Source organism: Mixophyes fleayi, chromosome 12 (genome assembly GCF_038048845.1).
Source record: "Mixophyes fleayi isolate aMixFle1 chromosome 12, aMixFle1.hap1, whole genome shotgun sequence".
NCBI lineage: Eukaryota > Metazoa > Chordata > Amphibia > Anura > Limnodynastidae > Mixophyes > Mixophyes fleayi.
In genome coordinates this window covers 31338138-31364080 of record NC_134413.1, presented here as the reverse complement: position 1 = coordinate 31364080, position 25943 = coordinate 31338138, and the positions used below count along the sequence as shown (strand labels likewise).

At 39.5% G+C, this 25943-nt stretch overlaps 1 protein-coding gene across 5 annotated transcripts in view; it reads right to left on the bottom strand.

Annotated features, from left to right (window-relative positions):
- SLC35F4 (solute carrier family 35 member F4) overlaps window positions 1-25943 on the bottom strand; it is a 180027-nt gene that overhangs the window by 33973 nt on the left and 120111 nt on the right. For 3 of the 5 annotated variants that reach the window (XM_075193580.1, XM_075193582.1, XM_075193581.1), the window contains exons 2-3: window positions 20892-21083; window positions 10461-10755 (exon numbers count right to left, since the gene is read on the bottom strand). In XM_075193580.1, the coding sequence (XP_075049681.1) occupies window positions 10461-10755; window positions 20892-21083 (487 nt within the window). The remainder of the gene's footprint in view (window positions 1-10460; window positions 10756-20891; window positions 21084-25943) is intronic. The other 2 variants (XM_075193583.1, XM_075193584.1) reach the window with 1 other exon arrangement.

The following is a 25943-nucleotide window of genomic DNA, read 5'->3' as shown; positions in this document are numbered from 1 at the left end:
CCTGCCAACCTCATGCATCTACCTTCCTCCAATAACCATCTCTGCTGCTGCTTTCGCCCTACCTCGGTCTAAGAAGTCCACTGCCTCATTATTTCCTCTCCCCCCTCTACCTGCCACTTGGATCCTATCCCTTCTGACCTCCTTCGCTCCGTCTCCCCCAATGCCTGCTCCTACCCTGTACACTTCCTAAATCTGTCACTCTCCACTGGCATTGTTCCCTCCTCATTTAATCATGCTCTTATCTCCCCCATTCTTAAGAAACCCAATCTTGACCCCACCTCACTCGCTAACTACCATCCCATTTCACTTCTCCCCTATACCACTAAACTACTCGAGTGGGTTGTCTGCAACTGGCTCACCACACACCTCTAAAAAAAGCTTTCTCCTCGACCATCTACAATCTGGCTTTTGCCCCCTCCACTCCACTGAAAACACCCTGGCCAAAGTTACTAATGATCTCCTCTTGGTAAAATCCAGGAGCCACTTCTCCCTGCTCATCCTCCTGGACCTCTCTGCAGGTTTCGACACCGTGGATCACCCCTCCTGTTGCAGTCTCTGCTTTCTCTTGGCCTCTCTGGCTCCATCCTTGTATGGTTCACGCAATACCTCACCAACCGCTCCATCTGTTTCCATTCCTGACTCTTCCTCACCTCCCTCTGTCCTCCCCATAAGAGTTACCAGGGCTCTGTTTTTCGCCCTCTACTCTTTTCATTGTACATTACCTCCCTGGGTGATCTCATCTCTTACTATGGTCTCCAGTATCACCTTTCTCCAGTATCACCTTTACGCCAATGACATACAACTCTGCATCTCTTTTCCTGACCTCTCCTCTCTCATGTATCTGACTGCCTCTCCGCCATCTCCTCTTGGATGTCCTCACGTGTTCTTAAAATAAACATTGCCAAAACTGAACTCATTGTTTTTCCGCCTTCTAAATCTTCATCCCACCTTAATCTTTCTATCACTGTTCACAACACCACATCTCTTCTGTTCCCCAATTCTGCTACCTGGGTGTCACCCTTGACTTCTCCCTCTCTTTTGCCCTCCACATTCAATGCTGTCGTTTCTAACTACAAAGCATCGCACGCATCTGGCCCTTCCTTTCTCAGGATGCCACCAAATCCATCATCCATGGACTCATCATTTCCCGTCTTGATTATTGTAACTTTCGCCTCACCTGCACACCCTGGTCCCACCTTGCCCCCCCTTCGTTCTATACTCCACGCATCTGCGAGAATTATCTTCCTTTCACGTCACTCTTCCTCTGCCTCCCGTCTCTGTTTTGCCTTACACTGGCTCCCCTTCCCCTACAGAATCCTTTTCAAACTCTACACCCTCACCTACAAGACCCTCTCCCACTCCACTGCCTCATACATCTCCGATCTCCTCTACATTCACACTCCTGCCTGTTCCCTGCGATAGGCCAATGACCATCGTCTCTCCTCCACTCTGATCACCTCATCTCACGCCAGGATTCAAGATTTCTCCCGGGCTGCCCTCCTCCTCTGAAATTACCTCCCTCCCTCTATCTGACTCTCCCCTAATCTGTGCACCTTCAAACAGGGCACTTTAAATTAATCTGTTCCTCAAAGCCTACCAACCATCCTCCTAACCTTCTCCATGCTTGTTCTTCTCAACTCTCTCCTCCCCTGTCCCTGTATGCGTTCCTCTTGCACCTGATCCCCTCCACTGACTCTTTTGTGTACCTGTCGTCTGTTTGGCCTCCCTTTAGTATGTAAGCTCTCACGAGCAGGGCCCTCTTCCCTCCTGTCCGTGTACTTACTTCTGTTCCAGCTACACTGATTCTGGTCTTGCTTGGAGTCTTTGGAGTCTAAGTAGTACTTGTTTATTGTTCTGTGCTGTTTATCCTGTGAGATCTATTGTTTGTAAAATGTGCGACGCTGCAGATACCTTGTGGCGCCTTATGAATAAAGGTTAATAATAACAATTTGTGATCAGTTCGGTCTAAAATGACCTAATTATCCGACACCACCACCACTGTAGAACAGAACTCCCTGTGCCTATGAGCTTGCAATCTATACAGGATAAGAGAAATACAGAAATAATAGGGCACTTGCATACTGAAAATATTCCATAAGTATATAGCAATTACAATGAGTTTTAATTGATTGTGAATTTGCTGGAAATTATTTTGTGGTGAAACTGAGAGGACAGCGTGGATTCTAAAGATGCAATTTGCAATGACTGATATTAAATATTAGAACAAATTACAGCAATAACATGTTTCAAAATAAACTAGAAATTGGTACAAATCCTGACCATGGAGCGCTTTTAAGTTGAAGTCTTATTGTGAATGTTCTTTCCTTCCCTATTTGCTAATGAGAAGAATGTTTCCTAGGCTGCAGAGGATGTTTTATATGGTATGTTTTGCTACTGTGTAAATATTTTAAACTGTTTGCATAAATACATGTGATTAAAAAAGGACACACGGTTTACAAAGTACTCTACTATCTATTAACACTGGTTTTGCAATTACTGCATTATGGCTATTTTAGAGTCATAATTAGAAATAATAAATGCAAATAAGAACACATGGGTTTTCTACCATTAGATGGCATTCATTTATCAACTTGTACATTGCTATAACTTTCATCAAATACATTGCTTTACCTTTCTGGTTTTATTCTGTATTTTTCAGGCATGTCTTTACATTATCTGAGACAGCTGTTTATTGTCGTCATCCTCGGATACAACACAAAGCTGTTCTTTGAATACAGCATTATCCAATGTAGAGAGCTATTTTGTATCCAATGAACAACTCTGCCTGATGATATAAATACATGGCTAAAAGTACAGAGGGAAGAGAGAAAATAAAGCAATGCATTTAATAAAAGTTTCAGGAGGCAAAGTACTAACAAAAAATGAAACTTGTCTGAAAAGCAGAAACCTCCTCTGATTGCATAAAGCAAACCTGTGAAGATGAAAGCAGCAGTAACATTCATATGCTCTACCTTAGGTTTCAACGACCCAAGTAAGTGACCATACACTTGGAAGCTTAACTTTTTAGAAATAAAATCCAGCTATTCCTTCTTACAGGGACCTATGTAACTGAAAGTTCTAATTGAAATGTTAACTTCCCACAACCATCATCATTATGTATTTGTATGGAGCCACAGATTCTGTAGCGCTTCACATAATCATACATATATGACATGAGAACAGTAACCCTAATAACAGGTACCAGGGTACAAGAGATCAGAACAGTAAATGCATGGAATATAGAAAAAAATCAGCATGACATGACAGGGACATATAAGGAATACGGAGAGTGGACAGATATAAAAGATAAGGTAGAAGATCCAGCCGGTGAGAGCTTACATTCTAGAGGGAGGGGTTAATAAGACACAATTGGACATTAAGCTTGAGGTACAGGTGTGTACCAGAGCAGGTGGAGGCTCTACAGTGAAAGTGGCAGAAGTAACAGGAGGGGAGCTTGAAGAATCATGGTTGTTAAGAACAATAATGTGAAACAAAATACGTGCAATATAATGAGGTGGAAAAAACTGCCAGCCTTTTCATTGTTTGAAGAAACATTGTTATTCTTATGCAAGAGCTTTAAAATTGTCACAACACCTTCACAACAATATTGCAGCTGTTTACATTTCAGGAGCAAAAATACAAATATAACAGGTATAGTTAAATGAAAATTCATTACAGGGGCGAAGGCATGATGTTCAAAATTGCCATTCCACCCTACATTACATGATTAATACATGCCTGTACATATATTATACATGCATATAAAATTATATATATATATATATATATATATATATATATATATATATATATATATATATATATATATATATATATATATATATATGGGCAGCATGGCGGCTCAGTGGTTAGCACTTGTGCTTCACAGCACTAGAGTCATGAGTTTGATTCCCAACCATTGACTTATCTGTGTGGAGTGTGTATGTTCTTCCTGTGTTTGCGTGGATTTCCTCCAGGTGCTCCGGTTTCCTCCAAAAACATACTAGTAGGTTAATTGGCTGCTTTTAAAATTGACCTTAGTCTCTCTCTGTCTGTGTGTGTGTGTTATGGAATTTAGACTGTAAGCTCCAATGGTGCAGGGACTGATGTGAGTGAGTTCTCTGTTCAGCACTGTTGAATTAGTGGCACTATATAAATAGATGATGATATATATTATACATACAAGTATGGTATAAACAAATCCTGCCCTAATTTACAAATTAAATCTACAAATTACATTGCAAAATATTTGGAGCTCCTAATTGCCACCTGATCATAACTGTTAATGCATCTCACAGATACTGTTACTATTTATAACTAAAGATATAAACAGAATTACATTAATATTAAGGGGTAAAATTCTAATATAATATAATGAAAAATGAAATGTGCCCCCATAATTTAACTATAAATGAATTTGTACCATTAATCCATACATAATAATTGCCCCCATAATTCATAAGCCAATGGTGCCTTCTTTTATGTTCTGAATGTCAAGATAGATCAAACAGCATGCAGCTTGTGCAATCTCTCCTCTCACATCCACCTCAGCGTAATAAGTCTGTGTAATGTGGTGCTTTGTAAAACAGATTATTTCAGGCGGGTTTAAAGTGGTTTGGTCTTTAGTAAATCCAGTGATTTTGAAACCACCTATAATTCTTCCCAAAACTGCTTTGATATAGCTTTTTTGCAAATGGTCAGGGAGCGCAACCAAAAAGAATGAGAGACTTGCAGTAGATGGGTTGCATTACTATTTTGCAAAGCATAATTTTTTGCACAACATTAACATTATATCTATTGATTAAAACAGAGTACTACTACTGGTGTGTAACTAAATCAACTTGTGATTATTATGGTTTATTATAAAGACAGCAAACGAGCCTGGTGATATCTGCAGGCTCGAAGAAAGTGCTGCACTTTATTAAAATTATGAAGTGGTACAAAACAATTAGTGTAAATACATGATAGATTGATATTTTAAAAAAGTTATGTTACATTTAATGATAACATATGTTTAAATTGTTTCAAATAGCCACAATGTTTACTCTTTATAAGGGGTAGCACAGTGGTTAGCATTGCTGCCTCATAGCACTGAGGCCATGGGTTCAATTGCTACTAATGCTCTATCTGTGCACAGTTTGAATATTTTCCCCATTTTTGCATGTGTGTCCTCCGAGTACTCCAGTTTCTTCCCACACAGTACAAAGACATACGGTTGAGGTAATGGCTTCTGAGAAAAATGGCCCAGTGTGTGTGTGTGTGTGTGTGTGGCGGGGAAATCAAACTCTAAGCTCCAATGGGGCAGGGGCTGATGTAAATAGCAGCTAAGAGCTTCCAAGATGGCTTCCATACCATCTACAACAAATTGAAGTGCTTTCAGTACTATTGGGAGAAAGGAAGTATATACAGTAAATAAAGAATATTATTATTATTATTATTATTATTATTATTATAAAGCTACCTTAAAACTCAGTTAAAAACTAGTATTGTAAAGAGGTACAATATAATATATAAAATACATTGTAATGCTCTTAAGAAAATGCCTGGTAAGTAAAGTGGTTTTATAATGGGGGCGAGAGGTTGTATGAGGAGTAAACATTGTACATTCAAGAAAGAAATAATTTGCTATAGTACAATACAGGGTGAACCAGCTTATCTTTCTTTGGTTGTCAGCTGTACACAAGTGAAATCATGGATTAATTCCCCCCCCCCCCCCCCCCACCTGCTCATTGGATGCTCCCATATATCTGAGCAATGTCATCCCACTTAGATCACTAACGCATGTAAATTGTTTATTCTTATTGTATAAATGTCACAAATAATATGCATGACACATTGGTTTTCTTATTAGTAGTGGATAGGAGTTATCTGTTTATGGGATAGGCTGATTAAAAAAGTAGAAAGCAGATTTAGAACTTCATAGAGGAATCTGCAATTGTTTGGGTACAAATCTCCTCTGACAACTAAATTTGCTTTCAGGAAGTGTAAAAATAAATTTTTCAGATGGGGGTAACAAACCAGGGAGACTCCTTGCTATATCCCTCCGCAGACAGCATGCCAAGACTTACATTCACTCTGTTAAAAATAGAGGGGGTATTCCATGTTTTAAAGATAAAGACATTGCCAAGGTATTCCATATTTATTATTCAGACTTTATAACCTTGAGTCTCATACCTCTCCAACATTACTAGCCGGACACTTCGCAGCCATCAAAAATTACCTAAGATAAACTTTCCTAGGTTTACTAAAGAAATGGAGGAGATGTTAAAACAGTCTTTCTCTGGTGAGGAACTGGATGAAGTCATTAAATCATCTGTGTCGGGGAAGAGTCGAGATGGGTTCCCGATCGCGTATTATAAAACCTTTAAAGGTAGACTATCTCCCATCCTTTTGTCTGCCTTCAACGCTGTATCAGACAAAACCTACTTCTCTGGTCAAGCATTGGAGATACACATCACTATCATCCATAAAGAAGGAAAGGATCCATCCCAATGCTCGAGTTATCGCCCTATCTCCCTCCTCAACATTATTAAAAAGCTATTTGCTAAACTCATAGCCAACCGCCTGAATTTGCTTCTCCCAAATTTAATTCATTTCTATCAAGTGGCTTTTGTTTCTAATAGAGAGGTTTGTGATAACACGACCAAAATGATTGATATAATTCATCTCATTTCTCAGTCTAAGACCCAGGCGCTTCTCCTCTCCACAGACGCAGAGACGACCTTTGATAGAATTAATTGCCTATTCCTGTGAGGGGTACTGGAGCATTTGGGCATGGGCCCTCTTTGCTTGCACAGGATTCTTTCCCTATATAAATCACCCAGTGTGAAAATTAGGATCAATGGGATGCTTTCGGACCCGGTCTCGATCTCCAACGGCACACGTCAATGTTGCCCTCTCTCACCGTTAATCTTTATTATCTGTATGAAGACACTGGCCAGGGGCGATCCGCCAGAATGTTGATATAAGCAGTGTGCAGATGGGGGATAGGGAGGTTAAACTAGCGATGTTTGCAGACAACTTGCTAGCTGTTGTCACACATTCAATTGTCTCCCTCCCGAACCTGATGACCGAATTCACAAAGTTTGCCCATCTGTCAAATTTCAAAATTAATTACTCGAAATCAGTCGCACTTAACATTTTACTGCCAGACCATATCGTGAGTTCCCTGAAGGCTTCCTTTCCCTTCAAATGGCATCCGACCTTTGTCCCATATTTGGGGATCACTCTGTCGGACAACACCTCTAAAGTATTCCGTTTGAATTACACTCCTCTCTTAGATAAAATACGCAAGGATTTGCAATCATGGTTCACATTAAAATGTCATCAAAATGACTATCCTTCCTAAGATATTATGTTTTACAGACGGTTCCAATTAGAGTGCCCCTGTGTTTATTTGTGAATCTGCAACGTATGATTAGAGACTTTGTCTGCGGGGCAGATGGCCGAGGTTTACGCATGATGTACTCTATAGACGAAGACATCAAGGAGGCTTACAGCTTCCACACTTATGGTGTTACTACCAAGCTTCTATGCTCACTAGAGTTCTGGAGTGGACAATACAAGTGCAAAGTAAATAATGGATTTTAATAGACGGTCAGGGAATGCCAACGCCACCACTCCTGATGCCGTGGCTCCCGACTATACCCAAACTCACACACCCCACTATTAGGCCCACACTAGATTGCTGGAAGCAGATTAGGGCAAGCCAAAGTATCTCCACGATTATATCCCCCTTGACTTCCTTTTTGGGCAACAGGGACTTCTCACCTGGACTTCAGTTCAGTCAGTTTGCTGCTTGGACTCAGAGAGGTATCCAACGATTAAGTGACCTGCTCAAGGATGGTATCATTCAAGAGTTTGGGGAACTCCAATCAGAAGTCTCGTTTCCCCACAAATGAACATTGGAGATATTTACAATTCCGTTCTCTTCTCCACATGAAGGGTACTTTAGCTAAGATAAACAGGCCGCTTACTACTTTTGTGACTGTGTACTCTCCAAAGCACATGCAAACATACTATTTCATCAATCTACAAATTACTCATTGAGGATAAATGCACACAAAAACCTTGTTTCACAGATTCATGGGAGAGAGATCTACAAGATCTTATTGGTCCAATCCAGTGTCCGAAAGTGTTCATGGCTACTCATACCTGTTCACGAAACACCACTATTGTTGAAATCCAGTTCAAAATTTTAATACGATGGCACAAGTGCCCCAATTTGTAAATAAATTTTTGCCGTTAGTATCCCCTCTTTGTTGGAGATGTAACTCTTATGTATGTTCTCAACTCCACATCTGATGATCCTGCCCTAAGATCTCTCCTAATTGGAATGAAATAATACACCTCTATAAATTGATCACAGGTGCGGATGTGCCGACTGACTCTGGTTTCTGGCTCCTGTTGTTGTCCAGCATTCCCATTTGATCTTATAAAAAAACACTCCTTAAACACCTAAACAATGCAGCGAAGTCTCTGATCCCGGTCCGTTGGAAGTCTCCCTCAACTCCTACTATGTCTGAGTGGTTCAAACGCATTGATTTTTATATGTCCATGGAGGATCTGACTCTATCGGCCAGTAATCGGAACTCTAAGTTTACAGCCACTTGGTTCAGTTGGCTGGAATTTAAAGAGACGACCGACTACCGCATAAGTGCATTATCCTCTCTCAGACCACAGTAACAACTTTTACACAGAGATGGCACTAAGCTGAGTTATCCTGGAGTGGATTCCTATTGTAAACTGTGTCTTTTTGTGGGGGTTTTGGTACATTAATTTACACCCACTTATCCCTCCTATTGCCCCCCTCCCTCTTTTCCACCTCCCCCTTGCCTGTCCGTCACCCCCCCCCCCCCCCAACCTTTCCCAGTGTTGGTATATGTTTCCTCTCTACAAAAAAAAAATAAAAAAAATTGTATGTTGCTGAATTGCTTTGCTGGTTCTCTTGAACTGTTATTGATGACTAATGTTAATTATTATGCAATTCCCAAATAAAGAGTGTGTAAAAAAAAAAAAAATCTCCTCTGACGTAGCTCTGGCTCGGCTGTTGGGCAGATACCTTTCAGTCTATAGGTCACTTCTATAGGTTATTTTAAAGCTGCAGGACCACCTAAGAAAATATTTGCAACACATGGTCCTTCTCTCTAGCTGAACCTTGGGGCTACAGAACCAGCAAGTTAATTGTGTTAGCCACCATGAAATGGCCACAGAGGCGTGTGTGAGCAGGAGGTCCAATCACCAGCCACAACCACGCCCATCCTTAAAAATCGTACCTGTTGGCAGATATAAAACACCAGATATATGAGTTTGTAGAATGAAGTACTAATCCAGATGGAACCGGGCCAAGTTATAGATATAAGAGGTAGGCGCTTTTGGCACAGCAAAGCTTGGTCATGCAGGTCCAGTAATGAATAATACACTTTTTTCTGCTTCAGCGTGTTAGTAGAAAATTGCGCCTTCACTGTGAAGTCTGCACTTACTATAAACAGTAGGGGAAAAAAAAAAATCCATCTTTTTCATAAATTACTTGACTCATTTAGGCTAGGTACACACTACAGGTTTTTCCGCCAATTATTGAGCCAAACACCCGATAAACGACCGTTTGGCCCGATATCGCATTAGTGTGTATACTTACACGATGAACAAGAGTCGTTTCATTTGATTGCTCGTTCTGTTTAAAAATCTCGTTCCAACCTCCTTCCGATCCTGCAGTGTGTATGCACTCACACGATTGTCTGCCCAGAGAGAGAGCAGGGACCTGTCAATGTGTCTGTGTTGGTAAATGTAGAGACTAGAGTGCTCTAGGTGGATTAATTCGCCTGTTCGTTCTGAGACTGAATATTTTGTTTCAGAGTCACAGAAGCTAACGAAATTTATAATGAGATTGTGGAAAAGTCAAAACTTTAATTTGTGTTTTATAATCAGTGTGACAGGAATGACTACACTGCTCTTGGACCAGATGAAGAGCACAGATCAGAAGGTAAATCGTGTATAGTGTGTACACATGAATCGGCAGACTGATTGGAAATTCAGTTGTAGGTAAACTCGTTATAGATAACACATTGGTCGGAAAATTCTGTTGTGTGTACCTAGCCGTAATGAGTCAAGTAAGTGGTTGGTCAAATTTGGGCATGAGTTTGGGAATTTGAGGACGTGGTCTGTACAGATCAAGCAGGGCTAATTTATTTCTGGATAGATGTTGAAAGAAAAGCTAATACTGTCCTAATCAGAGGAATGTACTATTTAGAATTTAACACCAAAAAGTAACATGTAATGAGACTTTACCTTAACCATGGAACATATACATTATATGGGGTAGTGTACTACTTAAAGTAAAACAATAAATAATACAGTACAAGGCGGCAGATCACCTAACTCAGAAGACTTTTAATATCCTGATATTTGAAAGTGGAGGGTGCTTTCTGTATGTATAACAAACGTAAGTGATAAACACCTACCTGATTTTTTGGAGCAGTGACTGCTTCTCTTGTGCTGTTGCTAGATGTCCAGAATAATATACCGGGAAAAACATAATGTTCCAATTGGTTGAGAACCATGTCATAAAGAATGGGCAGTAGAAGTTCTTGTATGTGATCTTTACTATCTGCGTGGTTCCGACCCAAGAGGATGACACCGATAGGATGATCAGAAATCCCCAGACGATTTTAAGGAATGTGGAAGTACACGACTGACATCGAGATTTTTCATGGTTCTCCGGGACATTCTCTGCATTTGCTTGTGCTCCTTCTCCACCTGCAAGAAAATATACACTTTACTCCTATGAAGTCCTTAGCTTGTCACATCTAGCAATATGGTTCAATTAGAAGTTTGCTATTTATTTATGATGCTTTATTATGTTTACTTTTGTTCATTTCTATAATGTAACCAGCTATTTTAGAATTGTGCCTCTTTAAATTAATTCTTAATATATTTTTTCCCTTTATTAGTATTTTGTACAGGTCAATGTTTGAAAACACTGTTTGGTTTTGTTCTATGTCTAGTGCAGGCCTGGCCAACCTGTGGCTCTCTAGGTATTGTCAAACTACAAGCCCCAGCATTCCTTGTCAGTAGATAGCTAGCCGATAGCTGTCAGTGAATGCTGGGGCTTGTAGTTGCACAACACCTGGAGAGTCAGAGATTGGTCACTCCTGGTCTAGTAAATACACTTTGCCTTTCGGATTATACTATTTTCCACCTTTTAGGTTCTTTTGGCTCTGAACCTTGCCTGAGCTCCTGCTTTTCCTCCCGCTTAAGGACAGTTAGCTGCCAGGATCTATCTGCAATAAACTGTGTGTTATCCACCTCTGCTGGGAGACTGCACTTATCGTTCAACATTCTGCATAGTAAACAAATCAAAGTCACATTAACTACAAGGTCATAAAACAACATCAGTACTCAAGTCACATGCCAAATTTATCAATTTGTATTACGAAAGCACCATCTATTATTCATCTATTATGTCAAATTACTTTTTTCTAAATCACAGCTGTAGTCCTGTAAGAATGGCCTGATTCTTATGCAGAGTGCGGCTCCCTTGCATTGTAACATTGCTGACTTAACCAATACAGTGTATTTTACCATGAATCATCCTTTCATACAATTTCTAGAGCCAGGAGCAACACAATGTCATTAAACACTATTCAGCCATGATATTTCCTTAACAAGTTGCTAATATTCATTTCATATAGAGGGAAATGGTACATTGTTAAAAATACAGACAATACAAAAGTGAGATGCTGATACAAAATCATTATGAAGGTTAAATTCACCCAGCCATTGTGTAAACGTCAGCCTTTCATATGAGCAATTATTCCTATTACTAGCAAAAAATTGAATGAAGGCACAAAAAATGAGGTGGCTGGCGGGACGCCCTCCTGCAGCATTTACCATGTTCCGCCGGCCCTGCATGCGGTGCGACTCGCGGCACTGTTTTGACCTGTATGTCCCTAATGCTTGCAGTCACTTGAGCTTTGAGAGACAGAGCGCTCACGTGTAAGTGCAGTGCAGTACGGATGCACAGTTAGACACACTCCTTTTATGTGTATCTTACTTTGGGTTTAGAATACATTATTTACCAAGTGTAAATTCTAAGCCTACCCAAGACGGATGAAGCTCTGGCGTTGACGATTGCTACATAATTGATCTAAAAGCATTCATACTAGATTTAAGGCTGCAGGGTCCTAATCGTGTATGTGAGATGTGATGTAATGAGGTGCTTTTTAGCATTATTAGTAAAATAATACTTAATATGTGTATTTTATTAACTATAATTAAAAAGCATGGAAACTAATGTCTAAAACTATCAAAATCCATAAAGCTTTGTGAGCTAGCAGGCCCCAGCTATTTAGTTACATTTACCACACCTGCCCTTCTGAATTTCCTTTTCGTCCACTGTTTTCTGTATTTATTAAGATAATTTTATTTTTTTAGACGGAGAAAATGTATGTTTTCTTTTTAACTACAGTGAAAAGGCTTTTACTTTATTTGCACTGTGCCAGAGGGCATCATTACTCACATTTGCCTAGAGCAGCGGAAACTTCAAAAACAGTTTTGCCTCTGGTTCAGGAATCAGCTAGTAGGGCGGGCTCCAAGGGAAGCCATACATTGTGCCAAGTTTAACAAGCAAAGTCACATCTGATCCCAAGACTAATGTGCAAAGTCATACCTGGTGCCAAGACCAAAATGCAGAATCACACTTGGTGGCAAGACTAATGTGCTGAATCACACCTGGTGCCAAGACTAATGTGCAGAATTGGTTTTATAACTAATGTGCATTGCCATATCAGGTGCATAATTTAATATGCAGAGCCATATCTATACTCCCTTTCCTTTACTACAGGAGGTTCATTGGTGCATCGAAGTGACTGGTGCACTTGATGAGACCTCTCTCCCCTCCCTACTCAAGCAATGCACTTAAACTTATCACACTGAGGTTCTCCCTTTTATTGATGACTGATGGAGGTGTCTATATTGTGTGTGACTGTCAGCCGTGTGTTAGGTTGACGGTCTGATCACCAACTCACAGAACCAGATGTCGGAGGTCTTCACCTATAGCAGCCGCCTTTCCCTTAGAGCTTTATACGCTCACTGGTACTCAGATGCCCCCAGGACTTAACTCCAGGCGTAGTGTGAGTTGGTAATACAGGCCCGTAGCGGAAGGCCAGGAGGCTGAATAGAAGGCAGCGGATAGTCAGACGATAGCTGAGGTCAAGGGTCACAAGCAAGCAGAATAGTCAGTAAACACGCCAAGGGTCAGGGTCACAGGCAAAGAAGCGGAGTCCAAGGTACACGCCAAAGGGTCACGGGCAAACATGCAAGGTCCAAAGTACAGGCAGAAGGTCACAACAGGAGATCCAATAGCAGAGTATCCACAGGAACTGGGTCCAACAGACAAGACAGGAGCAGGACAGCAAACTGTCAGTGCTATAACCGTCAGGAAGGCTAAGCCCTCCCTGCCTTAAATACTTGAACTAACCAACCAGAGCTTGCCCTGAACCTACACTCAGGTGTAGGCTAATAAATAATATGCACTGCTTAATCAGCCCACAGGCTGTGAGTTGCCCTGCACATGTGCCCGGCTGCTCAGCTTACCGGAGCGCACAGAACTTATTTTCGGCGTCTGGCTGTTGCCCTGGCAACAGTCGGCCCGAACTTCCAGAAGTGATGTCCCGGTTGTCATGGAGATGGCCGAGACGCCAGAGAGAGGGGTGGTGAGTCGCGGCGGTGCCCGTGGCCGCTGCAGCTCACTAACACCGTGTCCATGTTTCTGTGATCACCCCATCACCAGTGCAGCAAAATGAAAACTTGTTTTTTTCCACCTAAGATTTAAACTAGATCGCACTTGAACACCTAATGGACACCTATCAATGAGCACACTATTGCACCTACACAGACCCGGCCATCTTGGCCCACAAATCCATATACTTACATGTAAAACCATTTGAGCAATAACAGGCATGTGATATCACAGATTTGCACTCCTAAATGATCGTTAATGGCTCAGTATGTGCAATGTTACTGTGGGCTTGTACTAAGGGGTGCAATGTTGTTGCCAGTAAGTATTGTGTCTCAACCAAAGGACTCTGAGCAGTGCAGCTGTCAGAACCTCTGAGGGTCTGGTCAAGAGAGAGTTTCTGTAAGTGAATCTGCCAATGATTCTGATTCTTCATCAGACGCAACCTGCGAGCAACTTGTGTTTACAAAACGAGCACAGAACTTGAGTGTAGTTCTGACCATATTTCTATAAAAGCGGATCTCAATATACATTTCCATTTGAATCTGGGTGTAAACACACTCTGGCTATGCGTTACTTGCCGCATGTAGACAGACAGAATAGAGTGCAGGATGGGCACATACATATGTGCAATATACAGGCACATCAGAATGCGTGCACTAAACTAATACATCTTAATACTATAGTCATTAATAAAAAATAAATGTTAAAATAAATGTATTTGTTTTTTAATAGTAAATAAATCAGGATGTTTATATTATGTACTGTACAAAAAATCTGTCTTTATAGTCTGTCTTATTGCATACACATGTTCTGTGCTAGCACGCATACGTGTAGTTTTTAATACTAAGACAATGCTGTGACAGTCATCCTTAGTCGGCACTTACACCTGACCTCATTTGCACCATCATTTGCAGATGGTGCAAATGATACGGCTAAAAATCACATATTTAAGAGAAACCCAGAATTTGATTCACCCGTATCTGTGTCGGAACGCCCTCAGCAGGCGCTTACTGTTCCTACCTATGTTTATCCACCTCTACCCTCCCTCATTATACCCTTCATGTAGCAGGCAGTCTTAAGTGTTATTTGCTTTCAAACATGAATTGCATGCAGTTGTGTTCATTAGCGTAAAGTCTGTTTCTGAGTATGCGCAGAGCTATTTCACGCACAATATGGCGCGCAAAGGGACTTACATCCAAAGATGAATCAGGCTCTGTACATCTAGGTAAACACACTAAATACAGGATCGTTTCATGGTAACAACAACAAAATTGTATTTAAATGATAAGTTTTAATGGTTAACTATTAACAAAAGATGAAAAAGCAATTGACTTACAGGTGCAAGGAAAATGTCATATGCCACGAAATGTGATATATATATATTCCTTGCATCTGAAAGTCAATTTTTTTCCATGGGTGGTGACGCAAACCCTAAATGAATTGGTACAAAGAGCCTGGGTGGACCTTCAGGACTTTTCTTGCCACCTGCTGTGACACAAGTTACTCTTTGTACCTGTGAATAAATTGATTTTTATTATTTTTTAAATAAATGCTGGATTGGCTTTTTCACTGCCAATTGGACTGATCTTTGATTTAAGCATTGAGACTCCCAGTAGAAGCCGATTGCTAATCAGAACCTCCAAGGAGAGGTCATGCACACCGCATGGAGGAGAAACAAACAGAACTGCTGTGAAATGTATTCAGGTATTTTTGCTGTTTTTAGTGGCTGCCTAATCTGTGCAAGGCATTGGGAGGCGAGAGCTGGCTATGTATATAGCCATAGTAAACACATTTCTCTACTTGTATCCATCCCCATAACATGGAAAATTGAAGAGGAAGAGTCTTTACTCCTTGTTCATGCATCAGATAAGCTATTAAGAATTGTTTTTTTTGGTACGCAGTTACCCATCAAATTTTATGCATCACTATTGGTATTAGGTCATAATACACTGTGTGGCGCTTCTGTTTTTGTTTTGTATTTTAGGTATTGCACTTGCAAACAGGTGCTCAAGTACAAGAAGCAGTGTGCTATATTACAATTGTTTTTGATTTGTTATTGCACTAATCATTTGTCAATTGTCACCTAGCACCGTTATTGCTTATTTTTCTTCATTAAAAAGTATAACTGTGGAATCAGTGGTGCTATATAAATAAATGGTGATGGTGATGATGATGATGATAAGATTTCTGTTTTCTACTACAAAATCCTGTATTTGTTCTACCGATTAACATTGAACTACACTATAATTCCTCCAAATATTTTATAGTTTCAGCCTAGTGGCTAAATTAAACTATCTTATTAAAGACAATAGAAGTAATTTCTAAACTGAAAAAAATGCAGCCTGCTTATTATGTAACAGTGTACTAATTTATTCGCATAGCATACATACATAGGAGCGAGTCCACTTTCCAAAAATATGGAAAGTCAAACTGACAAGAACATTCCAGTCATTAACTCAAGGGCTCAATCTAACAACGGGATTTATGACCCGCCACATAAACACACTTCACACCCTACAGCAAAGTGACTCCAGATCTCTGAACTCTTAAGCCTTTTACGCTTCCATCCGTAACGAAAACCTTTGTTTTATTACTTTAGCTCATCTTAATGATTCCCCCCCCCCCCTTTACAAATTTCTTGATGTAACAGCTCTTAAATGTTGTGCCTTTTCCTCAGTCATTCATTTGTAAACTTGCTTGATGAAGGGGCCTCTGCTCTGAAAGCTAGCAAATATAATATTTTTTTGGTTAGCCAATAAAGGCATCACTCCTATAATACTTTTGTCTTTTTTGACACAAGTATTTAACATCACAATGATGAGAGCAAAATGGCATCCAAGTTAAAGTATAGACCAAGAGACAAGGGGCCCGGATTCATCAAGGGACGTATCTGCTGATTTTTAAGGTGTAATAATAATAATAATAATAATAATAATAATAATAACTACATTAAAGTAATTTGTCCCTAATGTACTACAGGTCCCAGGGTGCGCAGGTTGCCATTAAGTAGTATTAGTACTACAAGCACAACAATAGTCCATGGCTGCAAGGCCATGCTAGGACCTGTATTGCTCCAAAGAAGCATACAACACAACACAAGCACAAGTGTAAACCTCAAGTTTTTAATGTTAATAATTAAGAATTACACACACATTATTAGTCACCAATATAAAGGATCTGTCATCTGTAATGTGTGATTTTATAACAAACCAAAGATGGAAAATCAGCTCCTAATAAATCTCCTGCATAAATAAACTCAAGAATCAATAGTTATCGCTATACCAGTGCCTGAGTATGCTTATGTAAGTGAGACATACGCAAGAAAAAAAAAAAAAATCCCGAGCTAGAATGCAGCGATACACCGCACCCATTTTACGCAAAGTAAATGACTTGTTGAATTTCGGCGTTTGTATGTTGCGTATATGTGAGTAGAATACGTTACGCAAGTTGCACAGAGAATGCGTCCACTAATGAATCAAGTCACAAGATCTCAATCGCTTCTGATAAATGAGCAAAACCAACCCATTTTTCCAGGAGAAAAAGCCTCTGTAGCACCCCATTAACAAGGTGTAAGGCTAGAGTCTGATTTTAGTGTTTCTGTGACAGCATAGAGACAATAAAGCTCCCTATAATAGTTTTATGGCATAAACCACAAAGCATCATAGCTTCAATACTGGAAAATGTTATACATAATTTTGACTTTTCGTGAAAAAAATAACTAGAAAGTTGGAAGTATCAGAAGCACAGTCGAGTTATTATGCAGGTGCTGACTTTCAACTGCAGGTGTTGGAGGAAGGAAACAAGAAGCCAAAATAAACAGTTCTGGGACTGTACCGGATAACTTAATAATGTAGCTGGAACATGACAAGGTTGTGCAGATCTCTATCATTTAGTGAACAAATAATTTCCTTGTCTGGGGGTGTAATTAGAAATTTGTGGACCCCATAGCAAACTTTTGAAGGGGCCCAAAATTTTTCTAGGGAAAGATCCCGACCCCCCTCACTGTGCACCACTCTGCACTTTCGTCTCAAAGAGGAAGAAACCATTACAGTTCCTTTACCCTCTGAGCAGAATTTCATTTTACAGCTATAGAATACTGACTCTGGTTTCAAATGCCTTTTGATGTCAGCGGTCACATGACAGAGAGCCCTTTAACCACCTGGCTGACCATACATGCATTATTATAGCATGGGTGGCAGTCTGCCAGGCCACCTTAGCTGCTGGCCTGGTAGCAATTGCTGCCCTTGTTTGCCCAGGAGATACACCCATGCAACTGCACCTCTCCTTCAATTCCCAGTGGCGTGATGCATGCAAGCTATTCCATGCCACATGAAGTATTTCGCTAGCTTCAGATTGTTAACAGCTGGAAGTTAGACACACCTCTATCAACTCTGACATGTGACAAACAATCACTCTGGTGGCACCATTGCTATAGGCCTGGTTTGGCCCAGACCACACACCACCCCCACCCGTCCCAGATTTCACCATAATTTTCCCCACAGAGGTTTGGGGTAAATAAATAAATAATAAATAAAATAATAAATAACAGGTGTTTGGGAAGTCTTCAGACAAGATGTTGTACAGTCAAGAAGATGACCTCTGTAAATAATTAAAAAAGGGATGAGATATTGGAGAAGACATACGATGGTCAAGATGAGTGGTTAAGATGAGTGGTACTAATAGCCCAGTGGGTACGTGGCCTGACCAACAAAACTGAGGGGAATATTTACTAATCTGCGAGTTTGAAAAAGTGGAGATACTGTCTATAGCAACCAATCAGATTCTAGCTATCATTTATTCAGTACATTTTACACAATGACAGCTAGAATCTGATTAGTTGCTATAGGTAACATCTGCACTTTTTCAAACCCGCAGTTTAGTAAACATATCCCTGAGTCTTGCTGGAGACCATGGTAACTTGTTACCTTTGTGTACCTCTGTGCCAGGCACTAAATATAGACTGTAAGCTCAGCTAGACAGGGAAACATTTCGTGCATTGCCCTCTCTATATAAATAAATCACAAAATGAAAAAGTCTTCTACTAAAACAAAGAGATACAACACAAATGTGTCTCATTCCATCTATGCTTGCCAAATCACACAGCATTGAATGGGAAAACATCATAAATGTCAAAAGTTCCTATAAGGTGTTTCACTATAATGTAATAGAAAGTTGCATAGAAAAAAAAATATAACAGCATTGCCAAATGCTTTGTCCAGGTTCAAATTTAGCTGGATTTTCCTCAAACTCTATTTGAGGTCCTCTTTGTCTTTATTCAAGAGGAAATCACATACTTCTGTATTTGATTGTTATATGTTCTTTTTATTTATATGAACAGTTAACTGTTGCGCTTATGAGTTATGTTGTCACTTATTAAAAGCCTTGGCGATAGTCTGCGCCTGTTTACATTATGTTCAGTCAGTTATATTAAAGATGGCACAGTTATTTAAATGTGTTGATAACATTGCAAGGCGCACATTTGGGAAAACAATCTTTTGGAGAACTGGCAGCTTGATCTGGTTTACGGAGACACGGTTGCACTGATTAACATGGACGGCTTGGTCATTGGCAGCTGTATTGCTTATTTGCTAGAGTCTATGGAGAGTTCACATTCCTCATTTCTTCTTAATTTAAGGCCACTTCATTCTGTCATCCTAAAATGTTCTATCACAGTCTTACTTTTTAAGTAGTAGTAAGACTTATAAGTGGGAAATCTCATTCACTTGAAATCTCAGAAGTTCTATTTAAAGCCATTGCTACAATCTGCACTTATTCTCCTTACTGATAATTAAATATAATCAGAATTCTCCAATTCCCTTACACTGTTTTTATCTCAGCGGAGCATAAAACTGAATTGGTAAGTACCCTAGAGAAACATGCTTGCAGAGCTGGTTATCATTGCTCTGTAGGTGAAAAACTTCATTGATCTATATCATTTTCAAGAGTATTAGAGCAGGCCTTAGTTCTTCTGATGTCCAGGACAAGATCTAAAAACGGGGCTCCAGGAATAAGTCAAGTGCTTGATAAAGTGGCTCGACTTCTTCCCGTTCTTTGTAGCAACAAAAGAAACATTGCTCACTGTGGCCACAATTTCACACTCCTATAGCCACTATATTCCTGAATCTTTTGACAAATAATTTAGGCACATTTTGTTTCTTCTAAAAACATCAAAACTATAGACCAAGCATGTTTATAACATGTGCATGTTTATAACATGTGGAACGATCTCCCACACTATCAGGTTAGCCTCTACTCTCCAAGGCTTCATGCGTACCCATAAAACTCATTTCTTTATTGGAGCCTATCAGCCCTCCTCCTTTTCCTTGGCTAACACCTCCACTCCCCCACTCTGTACCACTCTATCTGTGTCTTCCCCTACCGTTAGATAAGCTCTCAAAAGCAGTGCCCTCTCTCCTTGTGTTCTCCTTCTACTATTCCATCACCCCCTGTACCTCTAGGCCTGCTTCGTCAGTCCTGTTTTCTTGACCACAGGCTTATTTCACGTTGGATATTACCATCACTCTCACTCACTGTCCTGTAATAACTTGATCTAAATTGCCACATTATCTGTGTATTATTCGTTAAATCAGTAGATGTCTGGTCTTTAATATTTTGTTTTTCGTGTATTATGTAATGTGTTACAGATAATTGTTGTCCGGGTAACTGTATACTATTATAAATGTCATGTACGGTGCTACAAACCTTTTATGGCACCGTAAAACTAAAATATAATAATAATAATAATAATAATAATAGCAATAATAATAGTATGTTGTTATTTTTTAATATCCTGTTATATATTACATCCTAAGACACATTTTTAAAATGAACGTCATGAAAATTAGAAAGACCTCTACCTAAAGTACACATTGACAGACAGACGAATCAGACAAGAACAACAGGTGTTTTTCACAATACACACCAGAAAATATAGTATTTCTAGTGGGTTTTGACTTGCGGGAGTTGTTTGGTTTAAATAGTATGTAGAATATTGCGTTTATCTGCTTTATCCAGTCTCTTCTGATTCCAAAAAAAAAAAAGTTGACATTGATCAATGCTGGTAGGGGGGTAAACCAGAAGGTAATGAGAATACCAAAATCTTCTATAAGAATACAACATGAGAATGGCAAGGCCAGAAGTGTATGAGTCATACCTGAACCAATCTGGACCCTGTTGGATCTGCTGCGCTCAAACTTTCGAAGGGAACTTCCACTTTCCATCTCAAACATAGGAGAGGAAGAGTCTTCAGTTGAGGACATGTGGCAGAGCTTCTTTCTCGTGCTGCTGCACGAATTCGAGTAGGCGATTCCGGAGAGACACCGAGAGACGGAAGAATGCGTGGTATCTGAGAAGAAAGAGTTGACATGAATTTGGTCCAGCAGATAATGAACATCCTTTGTTTTTAAATGTGACAACTCTTAAGTCTCCCATATACAATATCTTGAAAACCTCAACCACACCATGAAGATCATTTCTATGACATCTTGTTTCATTCACTCTACGGAAACATTTACTTTAATAAGCGGACTGTTCCACTTGTCTTTTTTTCGAAAGAGGTGCAGAAACAACTACTGGACCGCTGCATAAACTGAACGGCCTACTGCAAATGAATTCATTATCATTCCAGATTTTGCAACTCTTTAATACAAAATAGTGGGTTTTTATGTCTTCTTAGGCCCGGTGCTAGGTAATGCAGATATCCAATTGCCATCGGTCCTATAGAATAGGATCGTTCATATTTCCAGTTCATTCAGCAGATTCCATAGAGAAAGACCATGATGAAAAAAATGCAAGTATACAAGTGTACTGCAGACACAAGTCAAGAGTTGACTCTTCATAGTCTTCTTTCTTCAAATGTCATACCATAACTGGATTAGGATTAATAATATTATTATCCTTTGTTATAGAAAGATTGCTCTGGGGCATAGCAGAAAGGGAGTTTGCTGTGGGTACCAAGCTTCATTGTTACGATCACATCAGGGTTTTTCTGTTCCAGTGTAAGATAACAATTTTTTATATACTTTTACACATTATCTGATATTTTTGCCTGGGCCACCTATGAATAAGCATGGCAGCGATGTTTATTTATTTGCTATTTTTCCCTGTGCCCAGGATAGTTTCTCCTAGGGTCTTCTAGTGTCGTCAGAATAGGGTCATTACTAATTCAGTCTTGTAAACTTTTACTCGTTAGAGATGTATTTGTAAAAGTTCTAAATGTTAATTTGACGTCTCTCATTTTGCAGATTTTTTTTTAAAACTAAACTGCAGTTTTAGAGGACAGCAGCAAGTAGACCAATGTTTTTCCATTACTTGCTCTTTGTCACAAGAACCGATATAAGCTGCATTAATATTTTTTTTAGGTGTCTTAGCCAAAGGCAATAAGCACCTATTGTGCTTGCCAGAACAATCTGTCTGTCAGGTTATACTCAATAAAGGGACTTGGCCCACTTCTGTGACGTTATATTATTTAACAAAGGTAGTAATAGAAAAATACACAGACGGCAATCATATCAAAAACAGTACATAAAGATTATAAGAAATCCGCAGTTAAATTCTACAATCAGCCTTAAATAAAATATTAGCATATACTTTCTGTTTCTGTGCTTAGGAACTGTGCTGACAAATGGTTGAAGAGTTAAAGAATATTACTCCACAGGAGACTGTATGCTTTGGCCAAACAGATTTAATAGAAACAACTTGCTTGAAAGTGGCATTGTACGTTAAATACAAATCATCATCATCATCACCATTTATTTATATAGCGCCACTGATTTCGCAGCGCTGTACAGAGAACTCATTCACATCAGTCCCTGCCCCATTGGAGCTTACAGTCTAAAATCCCTAACATACACAAACAGACAGAGAAAGAGAGGCTAGTGTCAATTTTGCAGCCAATTAACCTACTAGTATGTTTTTGGAGTGTGGGAGGAAACCGGAGCACCCGGAGGAAACCCACACAAACACGGGAAGAACATACAAACTCCACACATATAAGGTCATGGTCGGGAATTGAACTCATGACCCCAGTGTTGTGAGGCAGAAATGCTAACCACTAAGCCACCGTGCTGCCCCAAATGACATCCTTCACATTTGTTAAAGTAATCACTAGAATGGCTGGGATCAAATTGTCTGGCAATAACTGGGGTTATGCCCTAAAAAATATATACACATATATAAAGCCATAATGCCAACATGACCTCTGCAGGGGGTAGTATGAGAAGACAACTAGAGGGGATGATTGCAGGATAGTGGAAGAAATGTCTCTATATCCTATGGTATTGTATCACTCATAAAACTATTGTATCACTTATATAGTGATAAATATATTTCAAAGCATTATAATTTTGGTCTTGTGCAGTAAAACAGGTTAAACTAAAAAGCACCTGCTTCCTCCATGAGAAATCACTAATACAGTTAGTCACCCTTCCTAGGAGACACTTTTCCTGGTTACAAATATTCACTTGTAGCTTGGATCTAAGAATTATAAGAGATAGACTTCACATATCACCTTGTGACATGTCACCTCACACACACAAGGCTGTCTCTAGTCACTTCACACATAATATTGAAACAGTAAACATATGATATATAGAATAATAATATAACAGCTCACCTCTCTGAGGTGTAACTTTACTGAAATGTAAAGCTGTCGATTTGCTGTATTGAGCTGCAAAGCCTGGAGAATTGGATTCTACTCTGATAATGATGATGTGGTAGATACAGATGGGGGAGGGTATATGGCAGTGAAGGACACAATGTGCGTAATTGTTATATTGAGAGGTAACAAGCTGAAATGGGCAAATCAATTCAACGGTTTTTAAAATCAAGGTGAATATCAGAGACTCGCCATCGGCGCATTAATTCGAAATTGGTCCCAATTCACAGAATCAGTCCATCGCAGTCCATGGACCCTAAAGAAACCAACAAGCCGGCACCAACACATTTCCGGACTTTAGCCTTATAAAAGGATCTTACAGTCCACCGCACACTTTCTTCCTAGATTGAACTAGGGGGAAAAATATGGTCTTTGGAATTTTAGTAGCCTACAATATCAGTGGCAAAAAAAAGCATGGTTGGATGCATAGCAGAATTTGGGGGAGGTCTTAGTGAGACTGGTCTAAAATCCCCCCCCCCCCCTCCACGCACATACTCACTCTTCTCTTCTGCACAAACACCGGTAGAGGCCTTTGCATCAATGCTCCGCACCAGCTGCACCCACGGCATTGGCAGCAGTTCCACCACTGCAGACCACTATACATTTGCTACGGCATTGCCAGCCTGAATTATCGCCCTCACTATAATACACTCATTGCTAAAAATTACATTTGTTTTCGGTGTGTATTATCTGTTCCATTTGCTATCTAGCTTTAGAAATACACTGACAATTTATTGTTATCTCAATCTCCATATTTGCTGAAGGCCACTGACTTATACAAAACAAACATTCTGCTGTACTTGTGATTAATACCATTATCTACCTAGCTGTAGAGAAACACAGGCAATCCATTGTGATATCAACTGGTGTATTTGTTTAATTGCTATAAATGGGCATATTTCGCACAGGAAGTGAGCCAATGCTTACGCATTGCCAAGAACCTCTTAAACAAACTCTTCAGCCATTCATGCATTAAGAAAGGAAATAAAAATGAATAAACAATGGATAGTTCCTAAATTTGTCCCTCAACATCAAGCAAAATTCACAATAACAAAAAGTGTTCTTTGTCAAAGAATACAACTATACTATAATAGGTGCAACAGTATATTGATTTGGAAGATAGAAATATTCTATGACAAGTCATAATTAGATTCCATAAGATATTATGCAAGTACATTTTTTTTTTTCAGAATTGTTCACGTTTTCAGCCGAACCCTCTTGAAATATGTTGACTAAAACGCTTATGTCATTGAGGATAGGCAATATTGTGAAGACAGTGCGAAATCGTCTTCGGTGAAGATCTGCGCTGGTGTGCCAAGTTTTCCGTCAGAGCGCATAGGTCTGTAGGAAAGATGGCAGTGGTTACAGCGGCTGATGGGAGGAGTTAGGGAAATCCTTGTTAAGTGGGGACTGCGCATAGTTTTGTGGACATGTACAAACATAAGATTTCAGTTTGCTGTGCGAAATTATTAAAATAAGATAAAGGAGCAGCGAATTCACATTTCAGAGGCATTTGTTACTTTGCAGAAAGGCGCATAGTCTGTTCCACACCACAAAACAACTGAATTTTTAAAACTTGGCAAGGAGAATTGCAGACTATTCACTTGAATTGAGATTCAAATTTAGGGACCTTGAGTCTGATTCATTAAGGATTTTAACTTGAGAAACTTCTTATTTCAGTCTCCTGAACAAAACCATGTTACTATGCAAGGGGTGCAAATTAGTATTCTGTTTTGCACATAAGTTAAATACTGACTGTTTTTTCATGTAGCACACAAATATCAACTTTAAATTTCAGCGTACAAATAAGCTATCAAGTATTTGTGTGCTACATGAACAAAAAGTCAGTATTTAACTTATGTGCAAAACAGAATACTAATTTGCCCCCCTTGCATTGTAACATGGTTTTGTCCAGGAGACTGAAATAAGAAGTTTCTCAAGTTAAGATCCTTAATGAATGAGGCCCCTTGTTGTTGATTCACTTTCATTGGGTGATGGAAAATTGGATTCCAAATTTGCATACCGATTCAGGCAGATAAATGCAAACGTAATGTTTGGCATTTCAACCATCTGTAGAGGAAAGGGCAGATATAACAAAACTGGGGCACTTGTATAATGCCATTGTCAGGTCTACAAGGAGAGCAGGTAAAAGAGTGACAGATGCAAGTTTGTTATAATATAAAGTTTGCTTATATAATATAATATAAACTGCAGAAGCTATCCAACACTGGTATCATTCAGCAATTGTTAGTGCTGATCTATACTTACTGGCCAAATTAGATCAGTCAATTTGAGAAGCTCAGAGGCCATGACAACTATTTGGAATTGCAGTATGTGATGGCTTGGAATGTGGTAACCAGTGATAAATATTAAATTGACTGCTGCATTACACATATTACATAAGGAACACTCCCAGCTAACTGACCACCAAATATTGAATAACAATCGTTGCATCTGACAATAGCCTAATAAATGTTATCTTCCTTAATTTCCTGCATACTTCTTATATATGTTCCCAATTTCCTATCAGTCCCAATTTTCAGAGGCTAA